Source organism: Trachurus japonicus, chromosome 20, assembly GCF_045865225.1.
Source record: "Trachurus japonicus isolate A0001 chromosome 20, Traja_1.0".
Classification (NCBI taxonomy): Eukaryota; Metazoa; Chordata; class Actinopteri; order Carangiformes; family Carangidae; genus Trachurus; species Trachurus japonicus.
In genome coordinates, this window is record NC_140926.1 from 15,525,013 (window position 1) to 15,542,680 (window position 17,668).

At 42.7% G+C, this 17,668-nt stretch overlaps 2 protein-coding genes across 6 annotated transcripts; one reads left to right on the top strand and one right to left on the bottom strand.

The window, feature by feature from the left end:
• Window positions 1-56: 56 nt before the first annotated feature.
• Window positions 57-8,070, bottom strand: pcolce2b (procollagen C-endopeptidase enhancer 2b). Of its 2 annotated transcripts, none has more exons than XR_015034478.1 (9): window positions 7,772-8,051; window positions 7,363-7,471; window positions 6,719-6,974; window positions 5,335-5,459; window positions 4,981-5,117; window positions 4,705-4,872; window positions 3,611-3,694; window positions 1,655-1,822; window positions 57-1,252 (listed from the first exon to the last, which is right to left on the bottom strand). XR_015034478.1 is itself a non-coding variant. In XM_085762972.1 (9 exons), exons 1-9 carry the CDS (start codon window positions 7,906-7,908, stop codon window positions 1,122-1,124), a joined length of 1,311 nt encoding a protein of 436 aa, XP_085619098.1. In that variant the 5' UTR covers window positions 7,909-8,070; the 3' UTR covers window positions 57-1,121. The 2 variants fall into 2 exon arrangements, 1 of the variants encoding a protein (XP_085619098.1); XM_085762972.1 differs by having other exon boundaries at window positions 4,709-4,872; window positions 7,772-8,070.
• Window positions 8,071-8,878: 808 nt separating this feature from the next.
• On the top strand, window positions 8,879-17,558 carry u2surp (U2 snRNP-associated SURP domain containing). Of its 4 annotated transcripts, none has more exons than XM_085762965.1 (26): window positions 8,879-8,947; window positions 9,783-9,881; window positions 9,965-10,079; window positions 10,240-10,364; window positions 10,455-10,525; window positions 10,647-10,735; window positions 10,892-10,927; window positions 11,038-11,120; window positions 11,222-11,387; window positions 11,492-11,703; window positions 12,103-12,146; window positions 13,822-13,926; window positions 14,032-14,098; window positions 14,227-14,390; window positions 14,504-14,666; window positions 14,794-14,873; window positions 14,998-15,085; window positions 15,196-15,333; window positions 15,432-15,621; window positions 15,713-15,793; window positions 15,884-15,935; window positions 16,041-16,188; window positions 16,287-16,397; window positions 16,488-16,615; window positions 16,729-16,938; window positions 17,062-17,558. In XM_085762965.1, the coding sequence occupies exons 1-26, from the start codon at window positions 8,903-8,905 to the stop codon at window positions 17,198-17,200; spliced, it is 2,949 nt and encodes a 982-aa protein (XP_085619091.1). In that variant the 5' UTR covers window positions 8,879-8,902; the 3' UTR covers window positions 17,201-17,558. The 4 variants fall into 4 exon arrangements, with proteins under 4 accessions (XP_085619091.1, XP_085619092.1, XP_085619093.1 ...); XM_085762966.1 differs by having other exon boundaries at window positions 16,753-16,938; XM_085762967.1 differs by lacking the exon at window positions 10,892-10,927.
• Window positions 17,559-17,668: the final 110 nt, after the last annotated feature.

A 17,668-nucleotide genomic window follows, 5' to 3' on the forward strand; every position in this document is an offset into this window, starting at 1 on the left:
TTGTCATTCTTGAGTTTCCACCTGAAGGTTCTTGTACACAGACGGCAAATGAAAAGGAAAATGTTACAGGCGTTTTATTTGGGCAGATGACAACAATAAAATATAAATAATATTCACAGACTTTTTTTCATATGAAAATACTTTTTCATTTCATACCTCTTCCTTTTTCAAACAACGACAGTAAGTATATGCTGATCGCGGTGCTTTGCATCTGTAAACAAACTAAACAAAAGAGCTTTAGCTAAGAAGGTTCTCGTTTGTTTCACATAAAACCAGCATAAAAATATCTTTAAAAGAATCATGTATATATTAAATATTGCACTTAAATCACCACATTTAAAACTTACAAACCCTGCCAGGTAAAATTAAACACAAAAATTTATCGGCAGGTTGTTAACACCATCATTAAACCTCCAACAGCTGTAACAAATCCCCTTTGAATACCAGTGAGGCTTGAGATACTATAATGATTAGGTGATATTGTTGTTTAATGAAGACTAAATAATATGAAATCCAAGTCTTAACTTATATTGCACTCTACAGCCTCAAAGGAAAGTAAAAATTGACAGGCAAAATACGGAAATCTATTTTTATATTAGCGGTGCAATCATGGGATTTCAGAAAAAGATGTACAGACTGAAGATGTTAAACAATCTGATTATTGTTTGTTTTATGAAACATCGGTCTGTGAAATGCTATACAACATATTCTGGACTCCAGCTGCTGGCTACAGTATGATTCGCTGCTTGGGGCATGATAGGAATGTGATTACTAAGAGGACAGTGGACTGAGAATAGGGAAGGAAATTTCACCTAATTCTGTTGATGATTGTCTGAGGTTGCAAAAGAAACTAGGTAGTTTAATAGAGGACAGACTGGAAGGTCTTCACTTATTCTTGTTTGTTCTAAAACCACGCAAGCCTCAGCTAAAATGATAAATACACAAATCTTAATTCCCCCTAATGTAGATTTTGAGTTTTGTGCTGGCAGCCCTGCGTCCAGATTCAGTTTTTTTTTTTTTTTTTTTTGAATGTCCTCTGTTTATGTTGTTGTTGAGTTTTGTCTAATTGTTTCCATCCACAGCTGAGCCTCAGGCGCACCAGTCCGCAGAGCTACTGGAACTCAGCATCGCTTGTTTTTCAGAACACTTAGTCCCTTCTGGTTCTTCGTCTTAAACGCCATGACGAAGTGTTGAGGGGCGATTTTCCCCCGGCCCTCCTCGTCCACCTGGCCCATGAAGATGTAGTTCAAGCCTGGTGAGGTCACACAAAAAAAACCTGAATGCAGTGGCGGAAACGGCAGAGACATTCAGGGAAGCCACAACATCAGAATCTCCACGCGGCACTCGTGTAGCATATGTTTATATGCAGAAAACATACATATAAACATATTGAATGCTTGACTGTTTGGACAGTGAGTTCTTCTGCTCACCTCACACTTTTTGGGGCCGAGCGCTGTCAACTGAGTGTGACGGCACAGCAGAGGAAGCAACCTCAGAGCCATATGTTATTCAAAACAGTCAACCAGGAAACTGCACAGTGATTATTATCATTTAGATAATGACCAGTTTTCTGCAACAGTGATTTCATACATCAGAGAGTACATTCTGAAGAACAATGAACCAATTTAATTCCACTAGTGTGATGTACACTCACCTCTTCTCACAAATGGGCACTTCTTGCACAAGATAATGATCTTGGTGCTCATGGTCTTTCCTGCCTGTTGGATGGCCAGACTGCCTTCTTTATACACATTGATGATGGAGATGGTGGCGTACATACTTCCTCCTCTCATCACCGCCGTAATGACAGTCCCTGTTATTACTGTTGCACACACACAAAAAAAAGGTGATGTAAAATTTAATTAAACATAACATATGTGCAGAAATACACCTGTAAATGTACAGGTTTGAATACATGTGTTTCAGTTTCACACACTTTCCCATAAACAAGAATAAGACTTGGAAGGACCAGGAGAAGTCAGTAATGCCTGCTAATACAATTGGAAGTCTAGGTTTCCTGTCAGGATGGGATTTGTAAAAGCCGGACTTACATGTGTAATCTTGAAAATTTAAAGCAAATGTTTCAGGATCAGAGAAAAGCCTGAAATTTACAGCGGGGACTTTTAGATAGAAACAGGCATTGTACAGTGAATCTGCTTTTTTATTTATAATCTGAGGCAAATGTGAACAATGTGTGCTTTTGATGTTTTTAATTCTTGTGCTGTAAAAGATGTCATGATGAATTAACAACACAGGCACTCGACATTTCCTGTCAGGACTTTAACACTGGCCTTTTTATGGCTCCTCCATCCGCCTGTGAGTGAATAAAACCCAGAAAAACAACATCTAGGATACAGTGACTGTACATTTACATGATGAGCACTGCCAGCATATGGTCTATTAGAAAACCAAGTTAAATTTGACCCAAAGGCAGCTAAAATACTTCGCATGAGCAAACGTGACTCAAACTTATATGTTCTAAAATGAAATAAAATACAGTATATATCCACAATTTTAGCTTTGTTTAAGTTTAAAAAAACAGGAGATTACAAATCTGACACTATAAGAAATCATTTCACATGTCAATCGACCATCATTTATTAGCATACAGTTATGAAGTTGCTACCTACTCCATTTCCTGAGTCTTTTCTTTCTGCTGGTGCTAAAAATGTGACAAATGTACACAGTGAAGTTTGAGTTATTTCCTGTTTAGTCTAAGCAGGTCTCCAAAAGCCCAAGAAATACAGTTCTGTTGTTTGGACTGGACCTGATGTTTAGCGATGGCAGCAGAGTGATAGTGATGGAGCCAGTGGGGCAAGAGGTGAATCATGTCTCATACAGCATGGACAGGATTCTTTACACTGATGGCACCAATATGTCTGGACTCCACATACTGTCTGTTTCATTTCCTGTCAGGGATGAGTCTATCCAGAGAGCTGCCTGTTCCACCGATGTTATTTTATCTGTTGCTACTGTAACACAGAGCAGAGAGCTCCTTTTGACAATTCAAAGTGCATCAAATGATGACTTTGAGTGTTTGTTAGCCAAACTAAGCTCAGTCGACTGTCTCTCTCATTCATTAAAATGTGAGGTAACATGTCTGATTCTGCACCCACATCACACAGGCAGCTTTTTCCACGTGCACCACCGCAACGCTCGCCTTTGCTCGGTTTCCCGACGCGGATCCAAGCGAGCTGCTTTGAAATGTCAGTCTAACGCATGTGGTAAACATCTCTGAGGGGAAAACATCACAGAGCGGGAGAGCAGCGAACGGTGGCCGAGCCCAAATCAACACGTTCATTTATCAACCGCTTCCCCACAGTCAGAGGCTGAGCGTGTGTGTTTACACTGGAGGTAACTGTGTCCTACTGTATGCACTCCTTCACTTCCTGACAGCCTATCAAGGAAGTCTTTGAGAAAAAAATCAGAGGAGCAGAGACAGTGACATGATCAGGACTAAAAACTGCGTGTTAGAGGAGCTTTGGCTGCCGATGCTAGTGTGTGTTCTCCTGACGCAGATCTGAGGAGTCTCTGTACTGCTCAGATTCAGACTACGCAGGGAATATTATGTGTGTAACAGTAGATATGTTCAATAAGAGCTGCTTCTTACCAAAATTGCTGGAGCAGTAATTGCTCTCCAGTGTTCCTCGTCTTTTGCATTTCTGCTGGCACAGGGCGACAGAGTACTTCAGAGCTGAAAAGGCAGAGACACACACACACACACACACATAAGAGAAAATTCAATCTCTGTAATTTTTGCCTGTCAATGATGCAAACGCATGTAAGTTATGGCTGCATCTGTTTCTACTGTGGTTTATTTCCAGACTATACTCTCAGCAGCACAAGAGCCTCTGCAAATGAATGGCTGTCGGCCTCAGAGACGATGTCCAGTGCGAAAACCGGCAAGATAATGTGACATGTGAACATCTGTTTTTTGGAGTTAAGACATTGTTACTCGTCCATAAAGAAAAGAACCGAGACTTAAAGAAAATACAAGGTGGTTGGGTAAATATTATTCCTACTGGAGAGGAGGAAAGTCAGGAACGATAAGCCAACCAGAGCATTGTCACAGTGTGACATCATGGCAGGGAAGCGCCAAAATATCCTGGCCTGACTAAGGGAAAAAACAACAGCGTGTGGGAATGAGAGTTTGAGTATGAAAATGAGCTGTGATTGCGGCTGCACACACACGCCCACGCCGTATAAGGACTTGTTTTGTGTACAGTTGACACAAGAGGAACGTGGGGAAAACATGTGCTGTCGCTGGCTGTGGAAACTGACGCATCACAACCGCACATTCATTAGTCGAGATCCACTCATTTGTTTGACTTTTTTCCTGTTGTTTGACCATTTTTATGTCAACAGAAGATTTGTATTTATGTTTCCTACGTCTTTATATGCAGTATAAATCAGCTCTGCTTCACCGTTCACAACAACAAGCAGTCTGAAAAGAGCTCTGAAGAAATTAATTGTCTCCATATTTTATTATTTCTTCAGGATCACACTTGACTTCCTCCGTCTTTTGCCCAGATCTGCTATCTGAGGCAGATTCCAGATCTCCCCGTTGTGTTCAATACGAAAGATAAACCCCACATGTTAGCAAGAGAATCCAGTAGTACAAAAGCCAATTTAGTCTCATAGCTACGTCAACAAATACAGATGTTAGAGGTCTTCCAGAGGTTTTTACTGGATTAAAGTTGCTACCTACGTATGGGCCTGGTGGTGACTGGCTGTGTGGTAGTGGTGGGTGGTATCGTGGTGGTGGGGAATTTCTTTGGTCTGAACTTGTAATGTCCAATGAAGCCGTCTGCGGTTAGACTGAGATCTGACAGGAACTGGATTAGGAGCTGGTTCCCCTCGGAGAACACAGGCCTGCGGAGAGAGGCAGACAACCAGATGGAGGGTAAACCGAGATGAAGTCACATTTGCGGACGTTTTTTGGGGGGAAATGAAAATCTTTCGGATGACAGAATCACCTACGCTGGGGGGCTGTCTCCACAGTATTTGCCGATCCTCTTGGCGTCATTGATTTCCGCGCCGTTGAAAATGGAGACGTGGTCGTAGCGGCAGTAGTTGTCTCTTTCCACGTCAAATTTCTCAAACTTGATCTCAATGATCTGCAGAGAGAAGGAAGCAAAGACAATTTCTCGACTGTCAAAGGCTTGTGATATCAGACTAGAGACTTCTCTGTCAGTTGTGGTTTGATGATGTCCACACCCATCACACACCGAGTTGTGTGCATAGGCACTAGGTGACGTATTCCCTGTTAATGGCCAATACCCATTGACAGTACACCTCCATTTACTAATGAAAGCCTATTTCAGATATTCAGACCTGGTTCTTTGGTGCCACTATGTGCCAGGAGCAGGTGACTCCAGCTGGGTAGTCCTTCTCGGGCCAGTTGGGGGTTTTGAAACTCCCAGAGGGTTTGTCCAGTCTGCCTCCACAGTACTGATCCCCTGTGAAGAAAGGACTGATGTTAATCTTGGATCATCATCACAACTCTGATTGCACAATTCTCATTTGCACAGATCTGCAGAATGAAGGAAATTACTCATATTAGCCATCCTGTTGAAGGCGGGGATGGTGTGTAAATGACATGATCATGGAATTAACCATGTGTCCTCTTCAAAAGGCGCTCTCATTGCCTTCTTTGTTATTATGAGCAGCCTAAAAAGCAAGTCACTCATTAGTCCTGTGCAGCGTGCGGTTTTAAAGAGACGACGTACATCTGAAAGACATCAGTGTAATAACCTCAAAAGCTCTTCAGACTGTCAAAGGACCGAATCTCTTAAAGACATGTTTTCTTTTGTAACATACACTTAGATTGATGTGTTCTTTCCAACAAGTCTTTAAGAAGTACAATTTAGTACAGACACAAAAATAGATACTTAACAAACGGAGAACATGTCGTGCCTTACAGCTTTGACAACACAGAGACAGTATAGCAACAGTCTATCTGCTGCCATCCACTGTGCAAGAGCCAAGCTGGTTAATAGACATTGTCCATTACAGCTGACAGCTCCTTGGGCACAGAGAACCAGCCATTAAAATTCCACAAAAACAATAGAGGAGGCTTTTTTTTGCAACCGTGCAGAGAGGAAACAGCTCATTCAACTCTAAGTGATACTTCTGACCTGTGCTTTCTGCTGAAGTGCTCTCAAAAAAAGAAAGAGGTTTCAGTGAGAAATTCCACATCGGGACGTGAGAGGTGTTGAGATGTTGCTCTCTTTTTGTCCACAAGCTGCAATCTTAAACTAACCGCCTTGTCTCTGACAAGTCCAAATCCACAAAGGTCACTGACTTTTACTGAGAAAGAAAGAAAAAACTACACTCGCTTTTGTTTTACAGTTACTGCTGAGCTCTTTTTAAGGAGGTAAATGTCTTCTTTCTCTGTCTGGGCAGTGTGGTACCCTGTGATGACCTCACTTGGGCAACTGGTCGTTAAACAGCCTTGTTAATTTGCTCCATAAAGATTGACCTTCTGCCCAAACAGACACACTCCCAGGCCAGTATCAGATTCCTTCATGGAGTGAAGTCATGACTGAGACAAAATCCCACGTGGCTCCGTAGGCTATTACATGCTTGGGTAGCGGCAAGATATTTTCTACACAGATGCTGCACAGGCAGACTTGGCACCTATATGAGTAAGTAAGACAGCAACTCTAGAGGACCATTCTCTCAGCTTCTTCTTCCATCCATGTTGGCTTTGACTTACCTCTCTCATGAGGGTGGGCAGCAGAGAAAACAGCCAGGAAACCACTCCCAGCGGTGTTCGCATCGGATACCATCTGCAGGAGCATCTTGTTGCCCGTGGAAACCAGAGCTCCTGGCTTGAATGTCCCACAGAAGCGACCAAGTCTCTGTCCATTGGCATGGCCGCTGTAAACATCCACATAGTCATAGCGGCACAGGTTGTCGCTCTCCAGGTCGATAAAGCGGAATGACAGGACCACCACCTTACCCTCAGGGACCTGGGTGGGAATTTACAGAGAGCATTAAACCCCATTTTCAAGTTACTGATAGTTTTACAACAATAATTTCCACATGATTTTTTACATTTTACCAAACCTGAGACATGTGTGTGTGTGTGATCAGGCGTACAGTTGCAGCTGTTTCAGCTTCACTATTTCAAAGTACAGTCATATAGAGCAGCCTGTCAGCAAAAAAAAACTGCTTTAAGCTGCTGTGGTTGAGTATTTTTAGAAGGAAATTAGGAGTTTGGGGTTAGTGAAAGAGCAGGCTATCAGATTCTGCAGCTGTTTGGTGTGTTTTTAACAGGTTCACAATCAGTTTGATCACTGCCATTTCCTGGGCAATGAAAGCAAAGCAAAACATGTGAATATGAATGTTGGGACTCACTGTGATTCTCCACACACATTTGGTGTTTGGAGGGTAAACTCCTGGGTATCCCTGGCTCCCGATTACTCCGGACTCCCCTGTGATGTTTCCTCCGCATGTGAAGATTTGTCTGGGGAAGGAGGGGTGGATGAGAATGGTTTGTAAATTTCAAACAGCAAAGACAGTGATGTGTTGAAATTAATATGAGCATTATAACGACAGCCTGCGGTTGATTTAATACAGATTTAATTCTTCGCCAATGCGCCACATGTCCCGACTGGAGGCAGCGCAGACTGCAGAATATTCCTCTATAGGTAAACTCCAGCTCCTCCACAGACTGCATGGGATCCTTGACACCTTGCGCACAGATCAAGCTTCCAAATTCATAGGGAAAAAAATAAAATAAAAATGTAAATAAATAAAGATGTACCTCTGCTGAGTCTGCGCACAGACCTCTGCCAAAAACAGTAGACTCCATGCGCAAAAAATACTGCATGTTCTCCACATTGTTGGGTTAACAGAGCAGCAGCTACGCCTGTTTTCGCCCCGTGGCAGCATGAATGGCATTGTGTTCAGCAGCGCAAACGGTGGGGGGAAAAAGTACCCAGGAGTTCCTGCGGGGAGTTTCAGTAACTGCAAGCTGGAGCAGATGAATATAGCGTTTGTTCTGCGTGGTTGGAGGGAGGGAGCACAGGCGGCTGCTTTTTCCCAAAAAAAAAAAAAAAAAAAAAAAAACCATTAGGGTATGGACGCGTTGGGAGGGTGTGGGGTCCTGCATTAGTTTCATGCGCCACCTGGTCTGAAAAAACCTGGGAGGAGATGGCATGAAGAAACTTGACTCAAGTACTCATAGATAAACTTTGTTATTACAGTGATTATGAACTGACAGAGAGTTTATTAACAGCCTGCACATGTAGTGTCGATGCAGTACATTAACCAAATGTGAACTGATCGGATTTGAAGTGAGAGAAAACAACCAAGCCTTTGTCTTCTAGGAATGTGAAGTTTACACTTGCTGACACATCATTAAATATGATTACTGAAATCACCGTAGGCTGTACAGAATAATGCGCACAGGTAGGCTATAATGTTGAGTTGAGTGATAGAGAGCGAGAGCGCCACCTGCTGGAGTTATGCTTTAATAACTATAGGCTGCTGCTGCTACACATTTTTTATTACAGCTCGAATTTACTGTGCAGAGTTTGTACTGTGTGTAGATCATATTCAGTTTGTAACCAACCACGACAGCGAAATGACAGGATATCATGCAGTCTGTGCAGTTTTGTAGAGTCTACCCGTTGTTAATGCGAAGCCGCGACTCTGAAGCTATTAAAAATTAAAGGAAGTGATAAAATATGTTTTTATTTACTACTCAACCCATATTTTTTACAAGTCTCTTGATTTTTTTTTCATGTTTATTTGAATATAAACGTGGGCAGGAAAGAGACTGGAGAAAATAAGTTGAACCACCGTTGATTCGGTGCTCGACTGTGCCTCCTGGGGCTTCACATTTGTCACTATCTTGTACTCGACGATCGATTTTATTTTAGTTCCACAAAAGATGGCGGACCGAACGCCTGGTGGCTCTCAAAAAGCTAGCGCTAAGGTGAATTTACCTTTTTTACTCGCATTAGCTAGGTCTCGTCTGTCGTAATGAAAATGTCAAAGACAGCATGCTTGTACAACTTTGGGGTATTTACTTGTTTGTAGCACGCAGGAGACGAGAGTTGTGAGTGGAGCGCAGCGTTGTGAGCTAACTACCAACACGCTAAAGCTAACCTTTGGCTATCCGGCACCGCGGCCACACTGGCTAATTCAGCTAAGCTAACGATTTGAGCAGGACTAGCCAGGGCAGTGGGCCCAGAAAGGAATGCTGTCGCACTACTAGCTGATAATATTTACATTGCTAGGACTCAAAACAGAGAAGAGTCTATATATAGTTCAATTACGACATAGAAAACGTCATATTTGGGAACACGGGCCTTCAGCCTTTAGCTCGTTGTAGTAGCTAGTCACTGGCCGCTTCACGCATTCTGTCGGTGGCGGTGCAGCAGATACCAGCTTGTTAGGCCTCTGGCTAATTTTTACTTACTTGTTGTTACTTCCTGATGCCCGGCTGCAACTACATAGATAGTATGCAGGGGACGCTACATGCAGATTGACAATCAAATGTCTCGGAGCAAACTACGAACTCCTTTTCTGTGTAATTCGAGTGACGTGGTGTCAACGTAAAAAACCCGCTAAACTTCCCTGTCAACATGGGCACTGCCAGTTTTAAGGATCCACCTGTCAACAAAAACAATAACTACTGTTACTAGAGCAGTAGCCATGTATTTGATTGCGGCCCTAATGTGTAATGTGCATCAACCGAGATTTACATTAACATGATGATGTGAAATACCTGTTGAAAGTAATTTAATATGCTTTGTTTACATGGGCAGGCGCTGCTTGAGAGCAAACTAAAGTCTTTTAGCATTGGCAAGATGGCAGTGGCAAAGAGGACACTAAGTAAAAAGGAACAAGATGAAATCAAGAAAAAAGTAAGTATGGAGTGCCTCGGGAGTCTGTAATGCTTCTCAGCAATTCAGTCAATGTGTTTATTGAATGATTTTTCTGTGTTCAGGAGGATGAGCGGGCAGCAGCGGAGATTTATGAGGAGTTCCTTGCTGCTTTTGAAGGTGGAGGGGAGGGCAAAGTCAAAGCCTTTGTTCGCGGTGGTGTTGCAAATGCTACCAAAGGTACAGGATTTACATAATCTTTTTCCTGCACAGATTGCTTGATATGTAAATGCACAAGAACAGTTGCTGAGTCCACATGTTCTGACATGGGCTAATGAATTGATAATACAGTAAGGCTGAAATTTAGAGCATGCCGCCTTCTTTTTTTTTTTTTTTACAGAAGAAGCAGCTGCTGATGAAAAGAAAGGAAAGTTGTACAAACCCAAGTCACGATTTGAGACCCAAACAAAAAGCTTCTTGCCTTTGGAAACCCCGCCTCAGTTTTTGGCATTAGACAAAAGACATGTAAGTACTTTCACAGTAGCCTCTCGGTATTGCTAGTATAAGTAATGCTTTGTTTATGGAGCTAATAAGGTTTCCACATCTGTGTTTTAGCCTGTGAAGAAAAGCAATGAAAAGGAGAAAAAGAAGAGCAACCTGGAGCTCTTCAAAGAAGAACTTAAACAGTAAGCTTTTTTCAACTGAATTTAAAATTTCAATGGTGGAATAGTTGTGTAAAAAGAACAGACGTTGAGACACGTTTAGCAAAATTTGTACCTAAGTTCACCTTATGTTTTTTACCAACAGAATACAGGAGGAAAGGGATGAGAGACACAAGATGAAGGGACGTGTCAGTCGCTTTGAACCTCTCTCAGGAATGGACGGAAGACGCTCATGTAAGTGTCATGCTCCACGTTGGTTTTCCATGTCCTAACTTGGCCTGAAACGGCCCTGTCCTGCACACTTTGCTCCGCCCTCCACCCCTCCACCCCCACCCCCTTGTCCACTTTTGCCCTGAAACAAAATTTATACTGCTTTTCTGCTTCTTTTAGCGGATGGTTCTTCAAGAAGAAACCGTCCGTCCAGTGGTAATTGCGACTTAATATAGTGGCTGTGAATACCTTCATCTTGCAAAAGAAACTATGTTGTCCTGTCAGACAGCCGTAGGAAATTCTTCTCTTTTTCTATGTCTCTGCAGTTTTGGATGATTGTGCACCAGGTTCCCATGATGTAGGAGACCCATCCACTACCAACTTGTATCTGGGAAACATCAATCCACAGGTGAATTTGTATAGAATAACACAATACTTCTATGCCTTATGTAGGTTATGTCCTTTTCTGAGGTAGTAATCGTCCCTGTGTGTATTTTATTAATTTTGTAGATGAATGAGGAGATGCTGTGTCAAGAGTTTGGCCGATATGGCCCGCTGGCCAGCGTGAAGATCATGTGGCCAAGGACGGACGAGGAGAGGGCTCGGGAGAGGAACTGTGGCTTTGTGGCTTTCATGAACAGGAGGGATGCAGAGCGAGCACTCAAGAACCTAAACGGTACAAAGCTGCGCTTCTTTATGAAATAAAGTCACGACAAACTTGTGTTCATTCCAGCCCTTGTAATATTTGTATATATGTAATGTATATATTTGCCCCTACAGGAAAGATGATAATGAACTTTGAGATGAAATTAGGATGGGGCAAAGGTGTGCCCATCCCACCCCACCCCATCTACATCCCTCCTTCCATGATGGAGCACACACTCCCACCGCCTCCCTCTGGCCTTCCCTTCAACGCACAGCCGCGGGAGAGGCTAAAGAACCCCAATGCTCCCCTGCTTCCTCCACCCAAAAACAAGGAGGAGTTTGAGAAGGTAACTCAGCATGCCAGCCTAGGGTTTTCTCATGGGTTATGGCAGTGTTTTGTTTATTTTGCTGGTAAGATGTTAGCCTTTGTAGCCTCAGTCAGTGCAGGTAATGATCCTAGTTTCTGTAAGTGATAGATTTTGTCCAGTTCACTGAATTAGATTAGTTGCACTATATGCAGTATCAAAGTGAAATGTTAGTGTGTGGAAACTGCTCAGTGTTACAGACAAGTGTTTATGGTTAAGGAAGTGTCAGAGGTGTTTGGCCTTTTGTAAAACTGACAGCAGTAAAGGAAAGTTGTTGTCTTTTTTTGCACCTTTTAAATGCATTTTACATATTTTTCACCTGTTGCCTTTTTAACAATACTCACGTTCTATGTTTATTATCTGATGTGACTTCATATACAGACTCTGTCGCAAGCCATAGTCAAAGTGGTTATCCCAACAGAAAGGTACATGTTTTTCTTTTTTTAAATTGGTGTTCAAACTTAGAACAAAAAAAAAACATCCCATAATGAAGCTAAAAAAAGTTTGATCGGTTGATCACTGCATGCTACAGGGGGCTGGTCAGTGTGGGTGAGCAATGGTTGAGGCAACTGTACGATGTCTTCTTCATATTAGTACATAGAAAAATACTGACTTCTGAAGTTTGTCGTGTACCTCTCTCTTTCACATCCCACCATCATTCATATTTCTTCTTCAATATGTAGCGACACATCATTATAGAGCTTATTTAATGTGCTGATCATGACTCTAGTCCATCACAGTTCCACTCCATACATCAACATTTTTTATTGTGTTGCTCAGCCCCTAGTGACATGATACTCTGCCACATACATACATAGCCTGCCGATTCTAGATCCGTAGTTGTGGAAACCTGCTCTCTGACCATTGCTCACACAGACCGTCTTCCCCCTTGGCCTCTGTCACCCTATCGGGAGCTCAGTAAATCTGGCCCCTGCCAACAAATCCAAACTTGCCAGCATTAGTCTCTCTATGACCTTTGACATTGGCCTTGGTGAGCAGCACAAGTTGAACTGTCTGCAGCAGCGAGGGACCTGAAAAGCATCATGGGATGGATTGGGAAAGTATACAGAATTTTACCCCGCCATTGGTACGATCGGCTCCAATACAAGTAAATGTGATCTGTGTTGTCAAATGAAAGACATCCTTTGTCTTGTTGGCCACTTTAGGCTTATTGTATGCAGCCTTCACCATGTATCGCCCCCCAAATTTGGCACAAAAGAACTCTTAGTGATCCCATTTGCACTGTCTTCAGTCATTCTCAACAGCACCAATAGATAACCTGTTTAGCTTATTTAGGCCAACAATCCTATACTGCTTTGGTTCTTCTTCACTTCACTTTAGTCAGGAGATGAGTGGGTATTGAAAGGCACTGTATTGACACAACGTTTCAGCTAATACAGTGCCTTGTCAATGTCTCGCTCCTACTTTCCCAACTTCGTCAGCTTCATTTGTTCCCCATTTTGCGAAATTTGGAAGAAGAAGAAGGGGTCAAGGCAGTGCAATGTAATCAAAACCTGTTGCACTGTCGCCTCAAAGAACATGACGACAAACTTGAAACAGTATATAAACAATTAAAAAGAAATCAGCTGTTCCTTGATTTGTTAGTTAATTCTTGATTAGCGTGAATGTTTCACTGATATCAGTTGTGTTTTAATTAGACTTGGCAGCATTTATTCATTGATGTTCTTAATAGGCCCAGAGGCATAGTCACAGTTGCACTTAATTTATGCCTGGTCTCTGACACTGACAATTTTATCTCTATTAAGATATGCATCACCCTGTCCTTTTATTTGACTCTTATCAGTGGTAACTTCTGAATACATGGATGTTGTTAATCTCCGGCTGAGCTGTTGAGGCAAAGCTCTCTGCCAGGTATTTAGCAAGTGTTACCACAGCTGTCCACCACATGCACTGTACAATCTGTATATGGTAGCAGTTACGCCCTGATGAAATTTCTCGTGTTACCCATGTGTCTTTGGTAAGGTTGTTTTAAGTGTCAGACCGCCAAGCATAAATTAACGTTTAAAAGGCAGGCTTTTTATAGTGCTCAAAAATCAGGCCAGTCTGAATCTGTTTGCTTTAACTGTGTTTTTCTTGTAGGAATTTGCTCTCTCTCATCCACCGAATGATCGAGTTTGTGGTGCGTGAAGGCCCAATGTTTGAAGCCATGATCATGAACAGAGAAATCAACAATCCCATGTACAGGTAGGGCCAACTGCACATCATGTTCATGCTTCATGCATTAATTGCGATGAGTCTATTAAAGCCTGTTTTTTCCTGAGTTGTGATGGTTTTTACTTTTCCTCCCAGGTTTCTATTTGAGAACCAGAGCCCAGCACATGTGTACTACCGGTGGAAGCTCTACTCTATACTACAGGTTTGATTTCTGTGTTTAGAGACCGCTTGAGTTCAGCACAAAATGTCAACCCGTGCAGCCCACATGTAAGAAACACATTAGGATCATTGTCTAGATGCTTTACTCACTGTAAATTATTTCCTTCTCAGGGTGAGGCACCGGGCAAATGGCGAACAGACGACTTTAGGATGTTTAAAAATGGCTCCTTGTGGCGCCCGCCGCCTCTTAATCCATACCTCCATGGTCCGTACGATGATGGTGACGAAGAGGAGGAAGAGGAAGAATCCAGCAAGAAAGGCTGCTTGAAAGAAGAGTAATTCTCATACTAACTTAACTAGTAATAAATTGCAGCATAATCTATGAAATCGGCCTGCAGTTAAAGTGACCGCTGTTTGAGTTCTGCTTAACTGTCCTCCATCTCTGCAGAGAGCGGGACAAGCTGGAGGAGATGTTGCGCGGTTTGACTCCCAGGAGGGGAGACATTGCAGAAGCCATGCTGTTTTGTCTCAGCCACGCTGAAGCTGCTGAAGAAATTGTGGAGTGTGTAACGGAGTCACTCTCCATCCTCAAGACCCCTCTTCCCAAGAAGGCAAGTTAGAGCGCTGAGCCTCTGCTCCAAAAAGGAGCCAATAACCTTATGTCAGATTTCATGGTAAACAGTTACCAAAATTTTTTCTTGTTTACACTCATTCACATTTTTCTCTTTGACGGTCCAGATTGCCAGGTTGTATCTCGTTTCTGACGTGCTGTATAACTCTTCTGCCAAAGTAACCAACGCGTCTTACTATAGAAAATAGTAAGTTCTTTGATTTATTTACAGCACTATGACTATTACACAGTGCTGTCAATTTAACATTAACATACCAGTGATTAACTGCCCTTTTTTATATGCAAATAATAACTCTTATTTTTCTCAACAGTTTTGAGACAAAGCTTTGCCAGATTTTCGCTGACCTCAATTCAACATACAAGTCGATACAGGGTCACCTGCAGAGTGAAAACTTTAAGGTACCAAATGTCAATCACTTCCTGTTTAGTGAACTGAACACATTATATAGTTGACATAGTTAGTGATCCTGGTCATTTAACCATCCTCCTTGTTTTCTTCTGTGTTGCAGCAACGTGTAATGTCATGTTTTCGGGCGTGGGAGGACTGGGCTGTATATCCTGACCCCTTCCTCATTAAGCTGCAGAACATCTTCCTGGGTCTGGTTAATCTCGCTGCAGAGAAGGAGCCTGTAATCGTCGTCCCCGAGGTAAATGATTAAACAAAACTTGTCTAGTGTAATGTTTTCTTAACCTATCCCATTGGTTAGTTAACTCCCAGCTTGATTGTTTTTGTACTTTGTCCCAGCCTGAGCCAGCAGAGGACATTGACGGGGCTCCAATAGGGGAGTATGTGGACGGTTGTCCACTGGAGGATGTAGATGGGGTGCCAATTGACGCTGGAACCATTGATGGCGCTCCTATTGATGGAGCGCCTCTCGATGACCTAGATGGTGTTCCCATCAAACCCATGGAAGAGGACATAGATGGAATACCTTGTGAGCATTACAGATACTTATGTTGGGTATGTGGTGGTAGTTAGTGATGTATGGAGCAGTAACCAAGTGTCTCATTTTCCTTGTTCCATAGTGGATCAGTCCAAGGAAGCAACCTTCAAGGTAGCACCCTCGAAATGGGAAGCAGTGGACGAGGCAGAGTTAGAATCTCAAGGTGAGTCCATCACTCTGAGTAGAATGATAATTGTGTGTGTGAAGTTGCTTTTATATTTACCATGGTGCCATTTCTTACTTTGCTCCTCAGCTGTCACAACATCAAAGTGGGAGATATTTGAGCAGCCAGAAGAAACAAAAGGGTGAGTTGTTTAGTGTTTCCCATCTTTTCACTCCATGCTCTGTTTTGTGACATTGCAAATACTTTGGTGCACTATAAACTTGATGAACTGTTTCCATCTCTGCAGAGATGATGACGACACTGACGATGATGACAGGAGCCCTCGCTCAGACGATAACCAGAGCTACTCCAACCCCATCAGAGACGACTCGGATGTTAAAGCCAAGATGTCTGAGATGAATGAGGAGAAGCGCTCAAAGCTTAGAGAGATTGAGGTAATTTATAAATACAACAAACCCCCTTTCAACATGGCCCGACATAATGTATGCAGTGTTTTGCTAACCATTTTGCTTTTCTTGCGTTGTTAACCAAGGTTAAGGTCATGAAGTTCCAGGATGAGTTGGAGTCAGGGAAAAGGCCAAAGAAGCCAGGCCAGAGTATCCAGGAGCAGGTGGAGCATTACAGGGACAGACTACTACAAAAGGTACTGAATGAAACCCTGCAAATTTCACCAAGACTGATATCAAATACAGAAATGAACATTGGGGTCATTTATTGTGTTAATTCATTGTAGGAAAAAGAAAAGGAGAAACTTGAACGGGAGAAAGAGAGGGAGAAGAAAGAGAAGGAGAAAGCTGAGGCACGGCTGAAAGACTTGAAGAAGGAAAAGGAGAAGGAGGACACGCCAACCAGGAAAGAGAGGTGAGATAACTGTTGGGCAGGTTACAATGCAGTGTCGGCACTGCCACTAAAGGTGGAGTGTTTCAGAATGAACTTCATACAACATCGGATTTGTTTAATTTCCCATCTGACAGATATTTGTCCCCTCGGGTTGACAGGAAGCGGCGCCACAGTGGGTCACCGAGCCCGACACGGAGTAGCACCAGACGAGGTCGGTCGTCTTCTCCCCGTTCAGAGCGGTCGGAAAGATCAGAACGCTCCGACCGATCGTACTCAAAAGACACATCCTCCCGCACCACCCATAAAGATTCCCCTCGATCCAGCAACAAAAAATCCTCAAAAAGGTAAGACGGTCTGTCAGCTGCAACTTCTACTGTTACTGTATGCCTACATTTTACCACGGTCCTCACTTATGATTACTTGCAGTACAGTGGTCGATATTAAGTATCGTTCTTTTGTCCCTCTAGATCTCCCTCATCACCTCGCACACCCAAACGATCTCGGAGGTCGCGCTCCAGGACGCCCAAGAAGTCAGCTAAAAAGTCCCGTTCCAAATCAAGGTCTCCTCACAGGTCTCACAAAAAATCAAAGAAGAGCAAACACTGACACGTCATTTCCGTTAACCCCCACCCCTCCCCATTCTCCCCTTCTCTACGCCGTGTTGTATAAAAGATTGACTGAGTGATTTCGGCAGCTGAAGATCTCTGCCCAAATGTTAATGTATAGACAATGAAGAGTGGCGGGTATTGCATGGGTTGCCATCTGGTGTATCAAATGGATGGGGCCATTGCTGTTTTATATTGTACAAAAAAAATGTGCTTGTGTGTCCTGATTCCCATCCACCTCCCAGTGGAAATTCATCCATGTGGTAGACCACACCCATACAGAGTGTGATGACAATAGTCTTATATTCATGCTGTCATTTTCTGTTTTTGTAGTTCACATTAAAAAGAATTCCTAATAAGCAAGTGTCATTTTTAATCAAGTATTGTATTATGACATTTAAAAATTCTTCAATGTAATTTACAATTAGTGTATTTTGGTAGTGATTGAGTTATAACTTACTAGCAACAC

Excerpts from the sequence above, each read along its gene's own strand:
- pcolce2b (XM_085762972.1), bottom strand. The coding sequence starts at position 7,908 with ATGCCATTCATGCTGCCACGGGGCGAAAACAGGCGTAGCTGCTGCTCT. Across the intron at positions 3,695-4,708 it reads AGTCACCACCAGGCCCATAC|CTCTGAAGTACTCTGTCGCC; the intron begins GTAGGTAGCAAC and ends CTGCCTTTTCAG. Across the intron at positions 1,823-3,610 it reads TTACTGCTCCAGCAATTTTG|TAATAACAGGGACTGTCATT; the intron begins GTAAGAAGCAGC and ends TGTGTGCAACAG.
- u2surp (XM_085762965.1), top strand. The coding sequence starts at position 8,903 with ATGGCGGACCGAACGCCTGGTGGCTCTCAAAAAGCTAGCGCTAAG. Across the intron at positions 14,099-14,226 it reads AGCTCTACTCTATACTACAG|GGTGAGGCACCGGGCAAATG; the intron begins GTTTGATTTCTG and ends TTTCCTTCTCAG. Across the intron at positions 15,086-15,195 it reads TGCAGAGTGAAAACTTTAAG|CAACGTGTAATGTCATGTTT; the intron begins GTACCAAATGTC and ends TCTGTGTTGCAG.